Source organism: Euprymna scolopes, chromosome 1, assembly GCF_053919585.1.
Source record: "Euprymna scolopes isolate OS-2025 chromosome 1, ASM5391958v1, whole genome shotgun sequence".
NCBI lineage: Eukaryota > Metazoa > Mollusca > Cephalopoda > Sepiida > Sepiolidae > Euprymna > Euprymna scolopes.
Genome location: NC_136482.1, coordinates 12,254,063 through 12,277,119, shown reverse-complemented (window position 1 = coordinate 12,277,119; position 23,057 = coordinate 12,254,063). Strand labels below are relative to the sequence as shown.

General features: G+C 33.6%; 1 protein-coding gene across 1 annotated transcript in view; it reads right to left on the bottom strand.

Annotated features, from left to right (window-relative positions):
* Positions 1–23,057, bottom strand: part of LOC145278944 (solute carrier family 60 member 1-like) — a 527,103-nt gene that overhangs the window by 28,275 nt on the left and 475,771 nt on the right. Inside the window, exon 4 of the mRNA XM_080130701.1 lies at positions 4,235–4,343. Within this exon, the coding sequence (XP_079986827.1) occupies positions 4,235–4,343 (109 nt within the window). The remainder of the gene's footprint in view (positions 1–4,234; positions 4,344–23,057) is intronic.

Sequence of the window (23,057 nt, the reverse complement as noted above, 5' to 3'; positions counted from 1 at the left end):
GCAAAACAATGTTCATTGAAAAATGTAATTAAAAAAAAATTAATTCTTTTAGCTTTGAAAAGTTGAAAGCAATTAACTAGAATTTATTTTAAATTCGTCGGTATTTGTTTAATTTTAATTTTTAATTTAATTGTGTTTTAATGTGTTTAAAACATTTTCAACTATCGTGGAATTTCCCTGGGTTCTGCTAGCGAAATATAAACAAGAATATTAAAGGTAGTCCGGTGTTATAAGCCGAGGAAAAGAATATAGAGTTCTCCGTTTAATTGCGGGCAACTCCGTGATTTTCTGTGAGTTTTCTTTTACCTTTATGATCACAGAAGTGAATTCTGAAGCTGGCCTGTCATTTCTCTAAATTCCTGTACTAAATAATGCTGGCTTTTATTGTTGGATATTTACGAAGTACAATGGGCGTTCGATCGTCTCGGTGCGCATTAATATATCCGTGTGTTTTGCAGCCATTTTGCGTTCGAGATATCTGTGACGATTCTGATGAAATAAAAATAAATGGCGCACGTCTGTGTTGATCAATTTCGAGTAACTTTCAATTAATAGAAAACATAATTCTTTTGATGGCTGTCACTTCCCAAAGCAAAATAACTCAAGGTGACATTATTTATCGAAAATCATCCTCACAACTTTCAATATGGAACTGGAATAAGTTTTTTAGGGGATTTTGTTTATCACTAAGTATATTGCGACCGTACGTTAATCGTTATTGAAAAACTTGGTTCTTGGGGATATAGGAATTTAATTTGAAATATAAATCACTTTTATAGCTTTACCTTGGCGGACCTAAAGAACTATTAGCGCTTCTAGAAATAGCGACAGCTCTTTTATCAGATTATAGAGTTAGAAATCTAAGTATTTCTACGTTTTTTTTTGTGAAGATAAACGTTTTTTCTCGCTGCTGAACAATGCGCAAAGGAGGCAAAGAAGGATAAATTAGGAACTGCTAGAAATGTTATCAGAATTGGAGCTATGAAGCTCAGCCGATTTTTGAAATGCGAGTTTTTCTTAAATTATGTTATTCTCAAGACATTTCGGCCGGTGTAAACTCACGGCGCAACAGATATAATTGCTAAATAATCATCTGCTCTACGTGGCTGTCCTCTTGAAGAATATGTATAAAAACTATAAATATATCAAGGGGATTAGAGACTATAAATATACGGAAGGGTTTAAAGAATTACAATTTATTTGGGGTTATAGATTATAAATATATAGATGGGGTTGAACATTTCCAATATATCGAGGAGATTTGAAACTATAAATATACTGAGAGGACTAGAAACTATAAATATAGTGAGGTCATAGACTTTTGGTATATATAGTGATGTTATAAACTTCAATTATATTGAGGGGCTATAAATATTTTGAGTGTGTTAGAGATTATATGTCGAGTGGAGTTAGAGATTATAAATATTTTAAGTGCGTTAGAAATTATAAATATGTCGAGTAGGGTTAGAGACTATAAATATAAAAATGAGTTATAAATTTTCAATATATTTAGGTAATTAGAAACTATTAATGTACTAAATGGTTAGACCGAAGGGTTAGAGACTATAGTTAGATGGGGGTTAGAACGCCGGATTCTCACTATAGGCAACACTACGAATACAATGATGAATTAAGATATCTACCGTAGTCATTTCTGACTAAATGTGAGCAAGCGACCCCCGTTAATAACATTTGCGTTCAAAATTAGACTTCGTGGCTTAGTGGGGGATGCCCTTTTCTCTACCCTGCAACCTCTCTCCCAAAGAAGAGACGTTGCGAGCCTATCCTTGTTTTATCGTTATTTCCATGGCAGATGCTCGTCTGAACTCCAATTTTTGGTCCCCCCTCGCCAATTTTTCACGAAAAACACCCGTCTAGCTGAATCCACTGTGAAAAATTTCCCCCACTCTTTATCTGTGCCTAAATCAAAACGTGGATTCCATGAACAAAGCCTCTTTCTTAGAACTGCACGCCTGTGGAACTCTGTTCCATCTGCCTGCTTCCCACCTGACTACAACTTGGATGTCTTCAAGTCCAACGTTAACAAATTCCTAATGAACCGCCCCCTTAAGTAAACACTTCATCAAATCTCTACAATAACGTAATGTACTTGCAATAACCCTTATCCCTGAGTGGCTTCCGGGCCTTGATATGTGGTGACCACCGTGTAAAAAAAAAAAAAAAAAGAATTCCGTACATAGTCCGATATAAAGATTTCTGAGTTTGCAAGACATATCCTAAGAAGGTTAAAGGTTATATCGATGGGAACGTTGTGAAAACAGGATCCAAAATGAGAACAAAAGTTCGAATAATGCAAAAGATTGTTGATTGTTTAATATTATTCTTATTTACTTGGGAATTACATAATTGAACTGTTGTTATATTTTGGGTTTCATTAAAAGAGTCTTATTATAAGTGATGCTTAGAAAGAGTCTTATTACACGCGCAGTCTTAGAAGAGTCTTATTAGAGTGTTTGTCGTTGAGAGAGTCTTTGAGTCTTATTAGTCTTAGAGGAGAGAGTTTCTTAGAGAGTCTTATTAAGAAGGATGTTGTATCTTAGAGAGAGATTGTTGTAACAGACTTTGTTCGTGTTATGACGATTCATATATATTAAAAATATGTTCATTCTTAGGTTAATAGATGTGTTGCTATGTGAAGCTCTTAGAGTGAGGAGATAGTGTTCAGACAGTCTTAGTGTAGATATGAGATGTAGATTCACATTGTGGATATGAGATGTGTACGTCACGACATTTTATAACACAGACATATAATAACAATTCACTTTACCTTTTTGTAAGAATCACAAACACAAAGACGAGCTTTATCAAAACACATGATGGATTTATTTCTTCACGACCGGCCGTAGTTTTCTCATCAAGAACTCAAAGCTTCACATATTAAGTTTAAAAGTGATCGTCTCGCTTCTAGACGTTCGAATCTCAAACTCCAGACTCTCTCTGAGTTTCTCACTGACTAACTATCTCTAACTAACTAACTCTCACTTCCTATATTGATAAAGCCATGCATGTCCGGCCACGTGAGCAAAATTCACGTGTTTCAACATGTGCGACTTTGCACGTTTCCGACATTATGATTTCCCAATAACCTATTTTTTCTTTGATGTTTTCACAAAGGAATTCAACCTACATATCTAATTTATTTAACCCATATTTTATTATCCACATTCTTTCTAACAATTGAATAGTTTATTTATTATTTATTCCATCAGAATTAACAATTTACTGTACATTCCATTTAAACCTATTGTTCTTTAAAACTTATATCCAAGGTTCGATTTCTGCTTTCTCTCATTTTATTTTCATTTTAAGTAATCTCTCTATTTTTATACTTGCATGAAAAGTGGACAGCCCTTATCATGCAACACTGTAACTGAGCGAATGAATAGTGATTACATAATTGAATTATAATCGAGCGAATTTAAAAGGTATTTATTTGCTTCCCCACGAAAGCAAATTAGGCACAAGGCCGTTTTTAATGTGGGGGAATTTTTTTTTTTTTTGTGAGTTATTTTTGATATACACACACTGTAAGGTGGATGAAACCATATGCAACAATCTCTATGCCCGTTTTTCTTATTTTTTTTCCGTGATATATGTTTGGGGTACTCATTCTGATCGGACTGGCGCTATTAGTGACTATTTTAATGCTTATTGGATTTTTGTGTCAAGATTTGCTTTTATCTCCTGAATATCCTTTGGGCCATTAGGTTTACGCTTAATATATTTTATATTACTATTAAATCCTGATCAAGCTAATGCTTCGTTATAATTTTTTCTTACTATTAAATATTTTTTCGTAATGAGATGATCTAGACATTAATTTTGAGATGCTGGGAATAATAGCTTTCTAAGGATGATTAGATTTGAAGTCAGTGTAATATAACATGTGATTAAGTTTATGGTATGGTTTTTATGTATTGTTAATTAAGTTGAGAGTAATATCTAAAACGTTCACTGCTTTATGTTCAATATCTTAAGGTAAATGTCCTTAAAGAAATTATATGGTTAATTTTTTCTAACTTTCTATCATCAGAGGTTGTAAAAAATAGCGTGTTATCTCTAATATCGTGTACCTTACTATTTATTATATATATATATTCAGTGTTATAGGTGGTGTAAGATGCATAAAAACGATGTTGTTATTTTTAATTTATTATATTTTACTTTAAAATTTCGAGCAATACTCTGCTCTTTGTCATAAGTATTGACTTACCACTGACTGGCTTCTCTCTGATGAAAGCGCTTGTTCGTTGTATGAAGTTACCGCTCATCTGTTGGCTTTTCTTGATAACTACGATGGCAACCAAGAAAGTGACAGGCAACTAAGAGAAAAAAGAAATACAAACAACAATGAATTATACAACTGATAAATCTCGACGTTAAGCAAAGGGTGACCAGAAATGTTAACTATTAAGTGTTCAAATTTGAGTGATAGAAACAAAAGAAATAGGAAATGAATATAATTGACCAGAAAATCAACTGCACGAATTCTTTTGGTCAGAAAATCGCTCCACAAAGTCATGACATTACTTTATGTAAGGAGTAAAAAATACTATTTCAAGGTCATCAACAAGCCAAGGTTAAGTATTAAATGGAAAGATTTCGATCTAGAAACATAAAATATGAGGACTTAAGGCCAAATTAAGGGAGGCAAAGATTATGGAGCGAGCGTAAGTAAAGCCAAGTTCTACATTCACTTGTTTTACTTTCCTTAAATTAATTCTGGCATTAGAATAAATTTGGTATCAGTAATTATATTTTGCCTATTAAAAAGTCTCATCTTTATGAAAATAGTTATATTAAAAGTTATATATATATATATATATATATATATATATATATAAGACACAGATTAAAATCCGATGAAAATCCTGATAGATATTACTAGAGGTAACACTTTCAGGGTAATCCTAGCCAAAGCGGAAAAGCTCAATATTTAAGAATAGAGCAATATATAAATTTAGTTTTAAATTTAAATTCTGAAATCAAAATATTGACACATATATTCGAGTTAAGAATTTATTGTTTGACAAAAGGAATATATAGAAGGGGTTATATTAATTTCCTTAATCCATGGATTTTCAATAATGGCACATATCATCAGAGGAAATTAAATACGGTTATTGCGGTCTGATTTCAGAATTTAAATTTAACAACTAAATTTATATATATATATATATATATATATATATAATAAGAGAGATAAAATGGAAGAAACAAAAATTATATATTCATCAACGTTTCGCCTTTATTTCAAGACTTCTTCGCGTTGATTAATTTAAAGAACCAAAAACACCAGTACGATATTTGCAAATATTGTACTGGTATGCTTGTATTGTGAAATGGATTTTGTCTATTTCGAACGAAAAAAAATATAGCCGTTGGCAAAAAAAAAAAAAAAAATATATAATGAAATAACTAACTCTATACAATAAACGCTATACATACTTTGGTTGCAAACGGTGGTTTTTTTTTTAAAAATATAACAAATACTTCCATTTCAGATTACAAACACAACAAATATATTTTCAAATATTGCACTGATATTTGATTTTTTGAAAACACATTCCAAGGAAGACTTGCAACAGAGGTCAATGAACATATCATTTTCAGTTCACCATCTTGTTGGAATATTATTCCCATAATTCTCTCTCTCTCTCTCTCTCTCACACACACACACACAAATAAATAAATATATATATACATATATATATAAAAATATATATATACATAAATATAAATGGATTAATTATTAAATAGAAACTAGATTAAGCCCTAAAAGATTCTCTTTTTGTTTGCAAAGAGAAGGTCTCAGTCTTAATATATGTAGTTTCTAGAATTTTGAGACGGTAAAGAGAGTGCGACTTGCTAAGAATGGAAAAAAAGTCCGCACTAATATATATACATATATATATATAAATATATATATATACATCGTTAGGGTATTTTTGACATTTATAAAAATATGCAAATGCAAAGAGCAAATACGATTATTTATAAGGTGCTCTCCTATAGATGAGCCATGGGTATTGTTCAAAACGTCCGAAGGTAGGTAATTTCCATTTCGAATTTTGGATGGAACATGTTTTACCCTATTATCTAATCTTTGAGACGTCCGCCCGACGTAGCGCACACCGCAGCTACATTTAAATAAATAAATAATTGAATTGTTATGGTGGGTGGGGGGTGGGGGAGAACGTCTTTATAAATTGAAGACAAAATGGGTTTACAAGAAAAAACAACACGGGTATTTGATGCAAAGTAACATTGTTGTACGACAGAAGAAATTTGCTTGGCAAATCTTTCACTAATATTACCTAGCCAAGGTAGGCGTAGGTAGATAGGGCATTTGTTGACAGATGCCTGTTTGATTTTATTGAAATTAGAAATTTTATTTTTAATTGTAGATTCCACGATTTGCAATGGAAAACCATTATTGCAAAGAGTCTTGCTAATAAATTTGAGTTCATCATTTAATTTGTTATCTGAACATATCATACAAGCTCTATGGATAAGGGTGTTAATAAGATTATATTTTTGTTTCGTGGGGCAAAAAGAGTCCCAACGTGTGTAAAGGACCAGTGAATGTAGGTTTACGATATATGGAAGTCAAGAAAACGGGAGGTGTTTTACACAGGAGTACATCTAGAAAAGGAAGGGAAGAATTACTTTCCTTTTCTATAGTAAATTTTAGAACTGGGTGAATATTATTAAGGGATGCAAAAAAGGTATCTACTTCCGTTTCATTGTTGAACAGACAAAAAGTGTCGTCAACATAACGAAAATAAATATCTGGTTTTTGAAAGCCAGATAAAAGACTCTTTTCGTGGAAACCTACGAAAATATTTGCCAGAGCAGGTCCCAGGGGAGAATCCATCGAGACACCATCTATCTGCCTGTACATAATGTTATTAAAACTGAATTCGACCGACATGGTAGCGAATTCCATGAGTTCCACAAAAATATTCTCAGGAATAGGGGGAGTTGGGAGTTGACTGCGATAAAGGGCATCGGCACATATATCAATAGTCTCTGAGAGTGGAAAGCAGGTAAAAGGGTATCAATATCAAAAGAACACATAAATTTGTCAGTCTGAGTATAATTCTGCATAAATTTAGCAAAAGATAAAGAATCTTTAATGCAGAAAGAACTATACTCATCCAAAACTGGTTCTAAAATATTAGTAAGCTATTTGGCTACTTTATGTTGGGCGGAACCTATCATGGATAATATCAGTCTTAAAGGTACCCCACTCTTATGGGTTTTATGTAAACCATAGAGACGGGGACGTAATGAACCAGTCGGTCTGATTAAATCAGAAATGGAGGAAGAAAGAGCTCCACTCTTCACCCATTTAACCAGACGTCTTTGAAATCTAGATTCAATAGATACAGTAGAGTCGTGTGTCTCTACCGGACCTAGCTGTTCAAATTTAGAGGTGTCATTGAGAATTGTCATCATTTTATTGACATAATCCTGGTGGCCAAGTATAAAAACACCAGAGCCTTTGTCCGGTTTAGTGATAGTAAGAGATTTATTCTGGCGTAGTGTTTTGATAACACGGAAATGTTCATTACGCCATTTGGATTCACTAAACGAAACTGGTGTACCTGCGTATGAATGAGCAATATCATTCAATTTCGCCTTAAGGTCACTGACCTTACTGTCGGAAACAGGGGAAAGTCTTGCTAATTGAGCAAAAAAGACTTCGAATTCAGAATAAATCTCTTCACGTTTGGGGTTAGAAGGGGGAATGCAGAAGTCCAACCCATGTGAAAGTATATTCAATTCGAGTTGGGACAACTGCGAGGAAGAGATATTAAGGACGTTTCTAGAAATATCCGGGCTAGTCGAGCAACTAAATTTTTTAAATATTAAATGTTGCAATTTATTCTGGTGTTTTGACTTCAACCTGGAAAGGCTGCGTTCGTGTATTCTTGCAACATAACGAATAAATCGTATTTTATCAAACAAGGATAAACTGCCTACATAATTTCTCCATAATTCAGCGTACTTTCTTCTCAAGTACGCCAGATCGCAAGAACGTTTAGATAAAAAATTGGAGATAAATGCATCTTCAAGCTTTTATACAGGATGTAAATTAGCTCTTTTTATTTTAAACAAAATAAAAGAGGGGCAGACTTTATTGCTCTGGCACATATATAAAAAGGATTGGTTAGTCTGCATAGTTCTTATTTTACTCCTAATTTTCAACAATGAATTTAATCCGTTCATTAATTCAAATGGGTACCTAGTCTTAAGATATTTAAATATTTTTTGCGGGGTACAAAATTTTATTATGGCTATATAAAGACTACATTTAAACTTGTTCGAAAACATTATTTTAGATTGTGGAATTAAAAAATAAAAATGAATGTGTCAGCTGACCGGTTTTGAAGCTCGCTCAACAGAGCTAAAATCGAGCTTAATTACATTTTAAAAGAAAACGGGGGTAACAATGAATCGGAGATGAAAAAGTAGGGGAGAATATATGTAAAAAAGGGGTGTGTGTGGATTAATTATTAAACAGAAACTAGATTAAGCCCTAAGAGATTCTCTTTTTGTTTGCAAAGAGAAGGTCTCAGAGTCTTAATATATATAGTTTCTAGAATTTTGAGATGGCAAAGAGAGTGCGACTTGCTAAGAATGGAAAAAAAGTCCGCACTAATATATATACATATATATATATAAATATATATATACACCGTTAGGGTATTTTTGACATTTATAAATATATATATATATATATATATATATATATATATATATATATATATATATATATATATATATATATATATCTATATGTGTGTGTGTTTGTGTGTGTAAAATTTTTACTGATATTACTAAAGAAAAAAGTCACATCTAAGGACAAACCATAGACATTTCAAAATATTTTTTCTCCTTTACTCTAATTGGATATTTAAAACCCATAAAACGTAGAGGTAGAGCTACGACGACAACAACAACAAACTACTTTATTCAGAGGTCTTTCGGCCATTACTATGTTGGGAAAAAGGAGGAAGATCGATATAAAAACGTGTCCCCAATAACTAACAAGGATAATAAAAAATTATAGCATGGGAAAAAGAGAATAAAGAAACAGAGTAGAAGATATTTCCAGCGAATTGAGACGATTGACGTAAATCAATAGTAAATGCCTCGAAAATTCTTAAAATCTGTTTTTGAGCTCTATGCAAAACATAAAGCCTCGTTTCCGTACACTCAAGTGCATACATGACACTGCAATATATATATACACACATACATACATACATACATACATACATGCATACATACATATATATATATATATCGATGACTACAAATATATTTTAAGCCCCCCCCCTCTTTGGGTAGAGCACTGTCGTAAATAATCTCACCCGCTACTTAATTGGCTGAAAAATGCGAAGCTCGTTGTTTGTTTGTTTACAAACAGGCGACTTAAGCACTATAAAAGTGGTGGCGGGTGTCCATTTAAATAGACATTCCGACGAGTTATTTACGGGCGTCGCCTCCATGGTCGAGTGGGAGAACTGCCGACTTTCAACACGACGGTTCTAGGTTCAATCCTTGGCTAGGGAGAGATGCTAGTCTAGCGGCACTGATGAGTTGTGATACAGGACTGTATGTCGGTGACTACAAATATATATATATATATATATATATATATGTGTGTGTGTTTGTGTATATATGTGTATATATGTGTATATATATGCATGTATACATGTGTATATATGTATATATACATGTGTATATACATGTGTGTATATGTATATATACATGTGTGTATATATGTATATATACATGTGTATATATATTTATATATGCATATGTATATATACATGTGTGTATATATGTATATATACATGTGTGTATATATGTATATATATATGTGTGTATATATATGTACATATACATGTGTGTATATATATATATGTATGTATATATATGTATGTATGTATATATGTATGTATATATATGTATATATATATGCATATATATGTATGTATATATATATATGTATATATATATGTATATATATGTATACTAGCTGTACCCTGCCACGCGTTGCTGTGGCTCAAATTGGCGCAATGGAAAAAGTTCCAAAATGAGAAAAAGCATATTTCTTATGGATTTAATTTTTCATTTTGCATGGGTACACAATTTTTTGTTGTTCCATTTTCTTAGCTGATACAGAGATTTTCTGGTTTGGTGACTCTTGAATACGTAATATAAATTGTCCATGTGAAAAAACAGTCAGTGTGTAACTGTAAGGCCCACAATTGTAAAGATTGTTCCCGGTGCTTTGTTGATGGTTATTGCAAATGACAATAAAATTGGAAAGTGCAATTTCCTAAAATGTAATGATGTATCCGGTGGAATCATAGGAATGCAGGGAATGAAGATATATTCATCTGTGAAAGGTCCTGTTAAGATTGTTGTTTCTATGATATTGTTTGTTAATTTTTTTTTACTGCAAGCTATGCGCCATTGCAAAGCTTGGATTGCTTTATATTTCACAACATGATAATTAGTACACTAAATTTCAGTTGCAATACATGCGGTGGCATCCCTGGCAAATATAGCTGTTGGATAATTAACCACTTTATCTGCTTTCGCAACAGTGTCGATGGATTTGTATTTGACTACCTCACTTGGAATTTTACATTGAATAATAGCGTTAAGTTAATGGGCATCTTTGTATTGACCTGCAAGAATAGCGCATTCACTCAGTCAAATGTAATTCTTATAATTTGAATATCTGCAAAAACATTTTAAACTAACTATTCTTTTGATGAAATAAAATTACAGAAATTACAGAAGTTAAAAGTCAAAGAATTTTGCCCTTAACTCTGATCAGCTGGCACTTTTTTGTATCCAATTTCCCACAAGTGATGCAAAAGTTTTTTTGCGGATCGAACAGTCTGCAACTGGACATGCATATTTTGAGTTAAGTTTAATGTCTTCACATGGAACAAAAAAGTAGAGTATTTGAGGCAAGCATTTATTTCATCTGCTGGTGTTGATTGAAGAATAACAGGTAACATTTGTCTGAAATCTCCTGCAAGCAATATTACTGCATTCCCAAATGGTCTGACATTGCCACACAAATCTTACAAGGATCGACCAAGAGCCTCAAGTGATTTTTTGCGTACCATTGTGCATTCATCCTAAACAATAAGTTTGCATTTCTGCAATATTTTTCCCCATATTGAATGTTTTGGAGATGTCGAACATGAGATTTTTGAAAAATTGAATGTTTTAAAGTAGAATAAATAATTCTTCTACTTGGCAGCAAGGTCGCAGGTATTCCTCATGCAGCAAGGGCTAAGGCTATGTCATTTTGTTACCAAATGGCTGCCAAAATCAATTTAATTAGAAAGGTTTTACCAGTTACTTCTGGTGCTGTTCAAGGTAGCAGTAATTTCCAAATAACTCCTATTCTCACAGTCAGTAAATTAGGTGACTAAAATAGGATTTATCCATGTTTTGACAATGCCTTATTCACTGTAATTAATTTAGGAGACTAAAATAGGATGAGGGATTAGAGATGGACAGATAAAGAGGAAGATATATAGATAGAAAAGAGAAAGTGAGAGGAAAATAGATAAAGAGAAGGAGATAGAGAGATAAAGGGATTGATAGATAAACAGAGATAGGGGGAGAGTTAGAAACAGAGAGGGATGAGACAGAGGAAAGGAGAGAGATAGAGGGAGTTAGAGAGAGAAAAGGGGCTCAAAGAGAGATGGAGAGGGTGATATAGAGAGAAAGATAGATTGAAAGAGGGAAAGGGAGAGATGGATAGAGAGAGATATTAAGAGAGGAAGAGAGAGGGGGAGAGAAACAGAAGGTGAACTACACTTCACCGTTTTTTTCCTCGTTCAGTAGAGAAGAAATCTTTCGAGACTGAGGCAATTTTAATGTTTTTTTATTATCCAGAGTACCCCTTTTTTTTTGGGGGGGGGCTAGATTTTGTTCACATTAGAAACCGACCGGGTTATCTGTACTTTCACTTAACAAATTAATAAAAGAAAAACATATTGTAAAATTTGAATTTAACATGAAAATACTATTTTAAAAAATAGCACGATAACATAAGTGCATAAGTGCCACTTTAGGTACTCCTTTGGCGTTGAGTTCCATGGCGACCAGCATAATTATTTAATGGTCGCTCCCTTAGCCCCCATAGTCCAGGCTAATGCATGCGCACGTAACATTTTTTTATTTACTGACGTTGGCTTAGTAACTAAACGATTTATTGATAATTTCGTAACCCTTAAACGCGTGCCGGAAGATTTAAATTGGTTCATTATTGTTGTAATGAAAAAAAAAAGTTTCATTCAACACAAAACCAAAAACACATATTAATGATGAATGATTTATTATTCTTTTCATTGAAATTTACTCATTTTTAAATAAAAAAGTTAAAAAAAAGTTAATAAAAAATAGTTGCTTATGTGCGCATAAAAAACTTTTTTTTTTTTTTTTTTTTTTAGATTAGCTCCACCTTATAATCACTCCCCCCACCTCATCTTAAGAACAGCTTCCGGAATAAACACCACTTTTGGAGGGGGGTGCTATTTGCAAAATGTAACTGATATTTGTTGTCAGCATACCCACCCGAAAATACTATTAAAAAAAGGGAAGGGTTCAGTGCCCGTGGCAGAGAAGTAGATTTATTTATCAATAAAATTTGCGAAGAAGTAAATTTATTTATCAATAAAAGTCGTCATTTAAAAAAGAAAATTGTGGAGGTGGACCTAAATGTAAATATTTACCCAAAAAATTATCCCGAAAAACGTTTTGTTTTCGCACTATTCAACAATTTGTTCATCCGCGCATGTAAATTAAAAAATATTTGTAAAAGTGAGAAGTTATCAGTAAATGATTTAATTTTTTTTTAAAATTTATTTATTTATTTATTTTTTTACATTAGGTCCACCTCCACAAATGTTAAGAACGGCTTTCAGAATAAACACCCTTAACCTCTCCATGTTAACAACGGATTTTGGAATAAACACCATTTGGGGGGGATATTTAAAAAAAAAGTCGATAAAAGTCGTCATTTAAAAAGAAATTTAAAATAAAATATTTGTAAAAATGAGAAATTACTAATAAATGTTTAGTAACATTTTTCGGTGTTAATGCAGAGAGTGATCCGCGCTATTTTTTAAATGGTATTTCCACGTTTAATTAAAGTTTTATATGTTTTTTTTATTCAATTGCAAGGTTAAAGTACAGAATAGGTACAAAACACCCTCCCTCCCCATGTTAAGAATGGCTTTTTAAATAATAATGTTATTATTTCAGCATGGATCACTCTCTGCATGAGTACCCATTTTTCTTTTAATATTCATAAAAAGTAAATCTTTTTTCAAAATAAATAAATAAATAAATGTTTGTAAATGTGACAAATAATCGTTTAGTTACGGCAACGTCAGTAAATAAAATATGTTACGTGCGGGGTGGGGTGGGGGACTAAGGGAGCGACTATTATTATTTCTGCTGGTCGCCATGGAACTCAACGCCCAAGGAGTACCAAATGTAATTTTTTGTCAAATAAATAAATGTCAAGCAATTTTTGCAATAAATAATAGATAGCAACTTCGTTAATTTTACGACTCGCCCCAGCATATTATAAACAGTAAACCCCCTAACTTCCACATGTTAAAACGGCTTTCGAAATAAACACCCCCAACCTCCCCATATTAAGAACGGCTTTCGAGGTTTATGGAAGGGCGTTTTTTTTACCATGTGGAGGTTAGGGTTTTTATAATACGTTGAGGCATATCGTAAAAATGAAACAGTTTAGAAAAAGTTGAAACAAACTTTTTTATGTAAACAATGCCGTGAAAAGAAACTAAACAATTAAAACGTAATGTTTCATGAGTGAAAAGCCTTAACATAAATTTTAAAATTAAAAAATTGGTAAGTACATAAATGAATTTAAATTTTTAAAATATGGGATTATTATTTTTTTTGTGTGCTAATGCAGAGAGTGATCCACGCTATTTTTTTAAAATCGTATTTCCACGTTTAATTAAAGTTTTATGATATGTTTTTTTATTCAATTGTAAGGTTAAAGTACAGAATAGGTACAAAACACCCTCCTTCCTTATGTTAAGAATGGCTTTTTAAATAATAATGTTATTATTTCAGCACGGATCACTCTCTGCATGAGTAAGTTTATTCGCAGTAATGGCTTACGAAAATATATTTATTTTATTTAATATTTTAATAATTCGCGAGGTAAATTTATTTTAATAACATAAAAACATACATCGACTCTAAAGATGGGTTAGGTGAAAGTACAGTACTCATGCAGAGAGTGATCCGTGTTGTAATAATAACGTTAATATTTAAAAAGCCATTCTTAACATGGGGAGGGGAGGGTGTATTTTAACCTTACAATTGAATAAAAAAATATAATAAAACTAATTAAACCTTGAAATACGATTTAAAAAATAGCGCGGACACAAAAAAAACCTGTACTTAACCAACCAATCTTATATCGAAAAACAAACACACACAAAAAAAAATAATCAAAAAGCAAGCGACAAACTTTTTTTTTGGCCTCATAAAATAAAGAAAAAATGTGTAAATTAAAAACTTTGGAAGATAAACAAATGAATTATGTTTTTTTTTTTTTTTACTTATCGAGTTAACAGAAAATGAAATCTTTCGTCAATTCGTAGCTGTGAAATGAATCGAACCGGTAGTTCAGTTTTATCAACGAAGCAGATTAGCACTAACGGTTAAAAAATATATTTATTTTATTTAATATTTTAATAATTCGCGAGGTAAATTTATTTTAATAACATAAAAACATACCTTGACTTTAAAGATGGGTTGTCTGAAAATTTCAAATAAATTGGTAACGTAGAAATATGGTTTTATTCGCTTGTAACGAACCAAATTTACATTTTTATATATATATAGATATGTATATATGTGTATATATATTCATATATGTATATATGTGTATATATATATGCATATATGTATATATACGTATATATATGCATATATGTATATATATGCATATATGTATATATATATGCATATATGTATATATATGCATATATGTATATGTATGTATATATATGTATATATATATGCATATATGTATATATATATGTATATATAGGTGCATATATATACATATGTATATATATGTACATAGGTACATATATATACATATATATGTACATAGGTACATATATATACATATATATGTACATATATACATGCATATATATACACATATATGTACATATATACATTCATATACATATGGTGATTGTCACTTCTTGGCAGAAGAAGACCATCTTTCCCTTGCTTTATTGTTGATTGCTCATTTATTTTCATGTATTTTTGAAATATCTTTTTTTTATTAATTATATACACATATATACACCCATTCACACATGCATATATACATGTGGAGACGTGCTCAAGATGCATCAATTCCTATTTTCTGTGGGAACGAAGGTGGCTCTTCATACCAGCCCTGCTTTTACACAGTCTGTTGCAAAGGTCACACTTAAGCTGGGATTGAGGGATGCCAACAGGTGCTGCTCTACTGTCGACGCTCATATAACGCTTCAGGCCTCCACTTGATTTACAGACCACAGAGCAAACAGAACATCTCTGCCCTGCAATGTGTTCCCCATCAAAGAAAGATTGATCTCCATGTGAACGCTTGTGGCTAACTAGGCCAGCTCCGGATAAAGTCATTTTACCGCATAAATCACAGGTGTGGTTTTGCATGAAATCCTCCAACAGACCTGATATATCTGACAGATTTCTCTTCCGGATATCACGCTTCATTTTTGCATGCTGCAAATTTTTTCTTCTCCAAACTATCACAGCCATGATAGACCAAGGACGTCACTTTTTACGATCATTTGAAGCACTTTCCCAACTGAACACGGCAATACCAAGAGCTTTAAGATTATCTTTGATGTTATCCTTAAAGCGTTTCCTCGGTTTATGTTGTGGACGCTTTCCTTGTGTAATTTCATCATAGAACAGGCGCTTTGACAATCTATCGTCGTCCATCCTTGTCAGATGTCCAGCTTACCTCATCTGTTTGCTTATAATCAACTTCTCGATACAAGGTACATCAGCCCGTACGAGAACATCCATATCAGGTATAAAAGTGCTCCACCTGATGTCCAGAATGTGTCTAAGGAATTTCTGGTGCACTCTCTCCATGACTTTTATGTGTCTACCATAAGTTATCCAGGCCTCAGAAGCGTAAAGCAGGGATGGTAAAATACAAGATTGATAGACACTGATCTTTTTATGAATATTTATACCCCTGTCAGACCATACTCGCTTCTCTAAGCCACCAAAAACCTTAGTGGCACGCTGTATCCTATAGTTGACCTCAGCATCCAGGGTTCCATCTCTGGTGAGAGTACTACCCAAATACACAAATGTGTCAACCACGGCAAGTCTCTGGTTGTTGACAAAAATATTTGGTTCCACATACAAACTACCGGGTGGTGGTGTGAACATGACCCTAGTCTTCTTAAGACTAATAATAAGCCAAAAACACGCATAGGCCCCTCAAAACAGATTCATGATACCCTGCATATCTCTCTCACCATGGGCCACGAGATCGGCGTCTTCCGCATAAAGCAATTCACGAACCAGGTGCTGAAGTTCCTTGTAGAAGCATGAAAACGACGAAGATCAAAGACCCTACCTGTGGTTCTGAAACGCAAATAAACACCTAGAGAATATTCCCTAAAGGCATACGATAACATAGTTGCAAAATAAATTGAAAAAAGTGTAGGTGCTAGGATATCACCCTGCTTCATACCATTGTCAACCGTTGGGAATCCGTTGAAGTTCAGGCGAGCCTTCATATTAGTGTGGAGCTCCCTGAGTAATCGTAGAAATTGAGGTGGGCATCCCAACCTCCCTAGAATTATCTATAGAGCACTTCTGATCACCGTATCAAAAGCCATAGTCAAATCAACATAAACCTGATAAAGCGGAACACGGTGTTCAGTACATTTCTCCTGCAACTGCCGAACAGAGAAGATCATGTCCGTGGTTCCTCTGCCCGGACGAAAGCCACTTTGGCTTTCTAGAATGACAGATGGACAAATATACTTTAACAATCTATTGAGTAGAACTCTGGAAAATACTTTGCCAACTGCTTCCAACAAACTTAACCCACGATAACTTCCACAGTCGGTCCTGGGCCCCTTTCTCTTGTACAGTGATATATATACACATATATGTACATATATACATACATATATACACACATATATGTACATATATACATACATATATATACACATATATATACATATATATACACATATATATACATATATACACATGTATATAAACATATATACACATGTATATAAACATATATATACATGTGGGCTGTAAATCGAGTGGAGGCCTAAAGCGTCATATGAGCGTTCACAGTAGAGCAGCTCCAGTTGACATCCCTCAATCTCAGATTAAGTGTGACCTTTGCAACAGACTGTGTAAAAGCAGGGCTGGTCTGGAGAGCCACCTTCGTTCGCACAGAAAATAAGAGTTGATGCATTCTTGATCACATCTTCACATGTATATATGTGTATGTGCATAAGTGTATATATGTGTACATAATTATAACAAAAGAAAAAAAGAAGAAAAAATATATATTTTCAAAAGTACATGAAAATAATTGAGTAATCCACAATAAAGCAAGGGAAAGATGGTCTTCTTCTGTCAAGAAGTGACAATCACCATATACATGTATATATACATATATATACATGTATATATATGTATATATATGTACATATATATGCATATATATACATATATATGTATATATATACACATATATATACACATATATATACACATATATATACACACATACACACATATATATATATAGAATTCGAATTATATATATATATATATATATATATATATATATATATATATATGGGAAGGAACAAGATCACATATTCCATTCTTCTAAATTAATTTTAATCTCTGTTCACACTCTTTGGATGTTTTTGTTTTTAACTATTATTAACATGGTTTCTACAGGGTGACCCCCCCCAAAAAACGGGCCCCGTGTACACTTTATGTGATATCTCCATTATTTATTCACCTATTGCCCTTATTTTACAGGACATGACAGAATCAACGACCGTGAGTACACCAAGTCCCCAGTGGAAGCTGGCACAAAGAATACACTGTGTTAAATTTTACTATAAGACAAGCTCGTTTAAGAAAACCCAGGACAGTTTCATACGTCAGTTCGAATGTGAAAAGGCTCCATCCAAAAGCAGAATTCAGAACTGGGTGGACCACTTCGAGAAGTATGGGACCGGGGAGAACCTCAGCGCTGCCAGAAAGAACCGTCCAAGCCAATCGTGACGTCCCAAGAAGCGATCAGCCGAGCTGATCGAAAGAGTGAGAGAGTCTCTCCAGCAGAGTCCGAAACGCTCTGTGCATAAGCGAAGTCAGTCCCTCGGTATGTCCCGTGAGACTTGCAGGAGAGTGCCGGTGAACGATATCAGGGCTTACCCATACAGAACACAGACCCTGCAGACCCTTACAGCTTCAGACAAGAAGCAGAGGAGGGCTATGGAAGTCAAGATGCTCTAAAAGATCGAGGAGACACCAAGTTTCCTTAACCTCCTTTGGACCTCACATGAAGCCCACTTCCATCTTGATGGAAAGGCGAACTCCAAGACAAATGTCTTCTGGGGGTCCTCCAGACCCAATGAGGCCCCTGCACTTTCCTAAGTGCACGGCGTGGGCTGCAATCTCGGCCAGAGGCATCATCGGACCAATCTTCATCGAAGAATCTGGCGCAGCAGTGACAGTCACCAAGGAGCGGTATGTGGAGGTCCTCAAAACTTTCAAGAGTGAGCTCCAGACCATCTAACCGTCGCTCATGAGCAAGTTCTGGTTCCATCAGGACGGAGCAAGTTCTCACACCTCAAACCTGTCCCGAGATTGGCTGAAAGAGAACTTCGGAGACCGAGTGATCAGTCTCAAGACAGATTTTGAGTGGGCACCCCATAGCCCGGACCTAAGCTCCCAAAGATTTTTTTATTTGGGGCTATCTTAAGGACAGAGTCTACGAAGTGAAATCCAGAACCATCACGGAACTCAAGGAAGCCATCAGGGAGGAGATGAGAGCCATTACCAATTCGGTCTGTAAGAATGTCATGGACAACTTCGTGCTGCGCCTTAAGAATGCACGCAGCTAAATGGAAGCCAGCTAGAACATATGCTGTAGAACGGAGAAAAACGGCCAAATACCCTAGTGTTTTGATGTGATGTTTTGAATATAATAAACTAGTTATGACCAAAGTTTCATTTCATTCGGACAAAACACTAAGAAACAGGGCCTAATTAGAGTTGGGGCCCACTTTCTTTGGGTCACCCTGTATTTGATTGAAATATTTGGTTGGTGGTTTTTGTTTTACGGAATATCAACCCTTTTTAAGTTATTTAATGCCGACCCCAATTATTTTGAAGAAAATTTTTTTAATAGAATATATATATATATTTTTTCAAGTCGCGTTCTATTTAACCCATAGTTGGGACCCTCACAGGTACTACCACTCCGGGTCAGAGTGGACCTGGCAGCAATGGCAATTAAAGAGTGGCTCCATACTCCCCAAAGCCCACAAACTGGGGCCTCACCACTGGATATAGTTTAAGGTCATATCCAGGACCTTGATTGAAAGAAGGTGAAAAATAAAATATTTATTAATTAAATGAATGTGTGACAAATCGCGTTTGTTCAGCCGTTTGTATGCTATATTGAAATAAAATTTTGTTTCGAATAATTAGTTTAAACGTCAGGTTTTATTCCTTTTCTCAATCTATTTCCTTCTTTTGCTTTCATCTCCAAAATCCCTCAGCTCAAAATTAAAGAAAATAATGCTGAATTTAAGAATATATTTTACAGACATCATTTTAAATGGGCTTACTTAAAAGTTTACATCTAGCAGCCATTTTATCGAATATATATATCGAGCATCTAAAAAAGAAATCGTTGGCAGTTTATATCATTAATGTTTTCCGATGAGTGGTTCGTTTTTCTTTTAGTTTATTTCATAATCTCGATATACGAAACCGGTTCCAATCGATTTTTTTACTCAAGTTAACAAGCTACGAAGATTGGAGTTGTACCATGAAAACCTTATGCGCTCCAGAATTTATCTTTCTTCATTGTTACTACCATACCCAACGCACTTTTGCTGGGAATTCAATGACGAATCTCTGCTTCTCACACACGTCCATGACAAAGATTATTTTCTTAGAGTCTCATATCAATATTTGCAACAAAGCAATGAAACTTTTATATTATGAATGCATAAGTTCAGTCTTCATAACAATGCAATTTGCAATCCTCTCTGATCCATTCAAGCGGAATAAAACAATAGAAGGCATTTCTTTTGAAATACCCCTCTTTCTATTTAAAATTATTCTGCTTTTTTAATTTATTTTGTTTAACTCTTTTTCACCACAAACAAGGCATAAAGTCACACCTTATCCTCGAGTGGCTTCTGTTTAACACGCTGAGGGGAGAAGCTAGAGTAGTAGTAGGCTTTCCGGCATCACTGAAAAGGTGTTTTTTTTTCTGCTTGTAGGGTTAGTCAGGAGAATAAACGTCGAGGGGGCACAAGTGTTATGAATTAATCATAGCATATTCCATTAAAGTACTTGTAAAACAGATACACGGATGCAACATTCCGGCGATTGGACAGAGGTTGTAGTTTGGTTAACAGTACAGGATTTAAGAATCTTTTCAAAATGTTATTTCTTCCAATTTATGAAAAAGTCGCCTGCTTAGATTCATATTAACTAAAAAAAAAGAAAAAAAAAAAGAAAAAAAAAAGAAAAAAAGACAGCGCGTTAGTTCCTAACATTAAGATCGGCCTTTTCCGGTTTTGCCGGACCGAGTAATTACATGGATATCACATAAACACGGAGAAATGTGAGAGCTGTTTTTCGTAAATAAAATGTCCGTGGCTCGGATTGTTATATCTAGGCTCTGTGCCAATGATGTTGCACGGTTTAGTGTGGATAAAAACTCTTTGACATTTCATCCATTTTAGGCGGGTGCTCGATGTAGTGTACATGTAGATTGGTTAAAAGCTTTAAGAAGCGTCTTTAAGAAAATTTAGAATTTTGAATAAACATACAAACTGTTATTGATACCGCGTTAAGATGCAAATATTTTATTTGTCTGTTTATTCAAAATTTGAAAATTTCTTAAGCTGCTCTTAAAAGAGTTTTTGTCAATCCAAATGGTAATTTGTTGTTTTTTTTTTGCTTATATAATATTACGTAAACAAATTCATCGTAGTTACTGATTCTATCATACAGATACTATGTATCGTATTTTTACACGTAATTTTACAAATATTTTCATTCGTTGGTCTCCCAAAATGTAAATTCACCCTTGTCCGTTCATTCGTTCGTCTGTGCGCACATTTCTCAATAACAGCGCCTTGGAATTCTTTGAAATTTTGCACAAGCATTAAATATGATATGAGTAAAAAAGTAACAGAACGGATTTTCCGGGAAAATTTCAGTTGCCCCCCTAGGGGTGTCTTTCGGGTTAAAATGGCTAAAATTGACGCTATTGTGCTTATTAAAAAAAAAAAAATAATGCCTTGGATTTTTATAAAACTTTCTGAAAAGTTGTAACTAACTGATTCCTATATAATTTTGTTTGTCTATACTTCGTGATAACTTTTGGATGTGCCCAAGGGGCTCTTTTAGGACTAAAAGAATACTCCATTTTTGCGACTATTTTACCATATTTGTCCAAAATTTTCTGTGTGTGTGTCTATTTTGCAGTTTTGCATAGTTCTGAACTCAAAATTAAATATGTTAAGGCCTTGGGGACTTTTGGAGCTAAATTGGGTGGGGGCAAATGATGAACTTAGTCATTTCTTTTTTGCGTGGCGCAGAACTCAAATTTACATATGTTAAGGCTTAAAACTGCACCGTTTATTCATTTTCACCAGGATTTGATGTCCCCTGGGGACTTTGGAGGGCAAATGCTGAACTTAGTCATTTTTTATGCCTCGTTCACTGTGAACTCACGGGGTACCATGCATGCTTCACTTGTTCTTGCTATAAATAACGCAGTAGACACATCCAGGTACGGTAACAAGAACGCCCAAGCAGCACGTACAAATTGGTCTTTTTTAAATTATAATTTCTTTTACAAATAACTCCATTTAATTTTATTTTTTCAATAGAAAGGTTATTCAACAGGTTTTTCTTAAGAAAAAGTAAAGAAAATATATAATCGAAAAACAGCGCGAAACTATCGTCTGCTTCATACATTTTTTTAAGAAATGGAAGATATGTTTTAGTTGTCTTTTTTCCTCTTCAAATTTCTTTTATTTCTTACAACTTTACTCAGTGTCTCCAGAATAACTAGAAAAGATCAATGCGAATCTTTGAAATAGAATTGTTAGATCTTTCTTATTGTATTTAATGAATTATTCAGATTTCTAAAAAAAGTTTTACAAAATCTTCTACAAATAGAATGGAAGAAAATATAAAATTAACTTGTAATACGAATAGAAAAAAAAAGTAGCCACAAATAATCGCACTAATATAAATATAAAATGACTGACGCATTCATCGACGGATTCATCGATAAAGAAATACAAGTATCATATATATATATATATATATATATATATATATATATATATATATATATATATATATATATGTGTGTGTGTGTGTGTATGATATTGTTGCATATAGGGGTTTCATTAAAAGAGTCTTAGAGATAAAGAGATGTTGTTGAAGAAGGAGAAGAGAGATTGTTCGTTTATTAGAGATTGTTCATGTTATTACGATTCTTATATATTAAATGTTCATTCCTTAATTATGTTTATGGAAGAAGAAGAAGGGGAAGCTCTTTGAGTGATGAGATAGTGTTCACTGCTCAGACATTGTGTAGACATGAGATGTCGAGACGTGTATGTAATGACATTTTATAACACAAA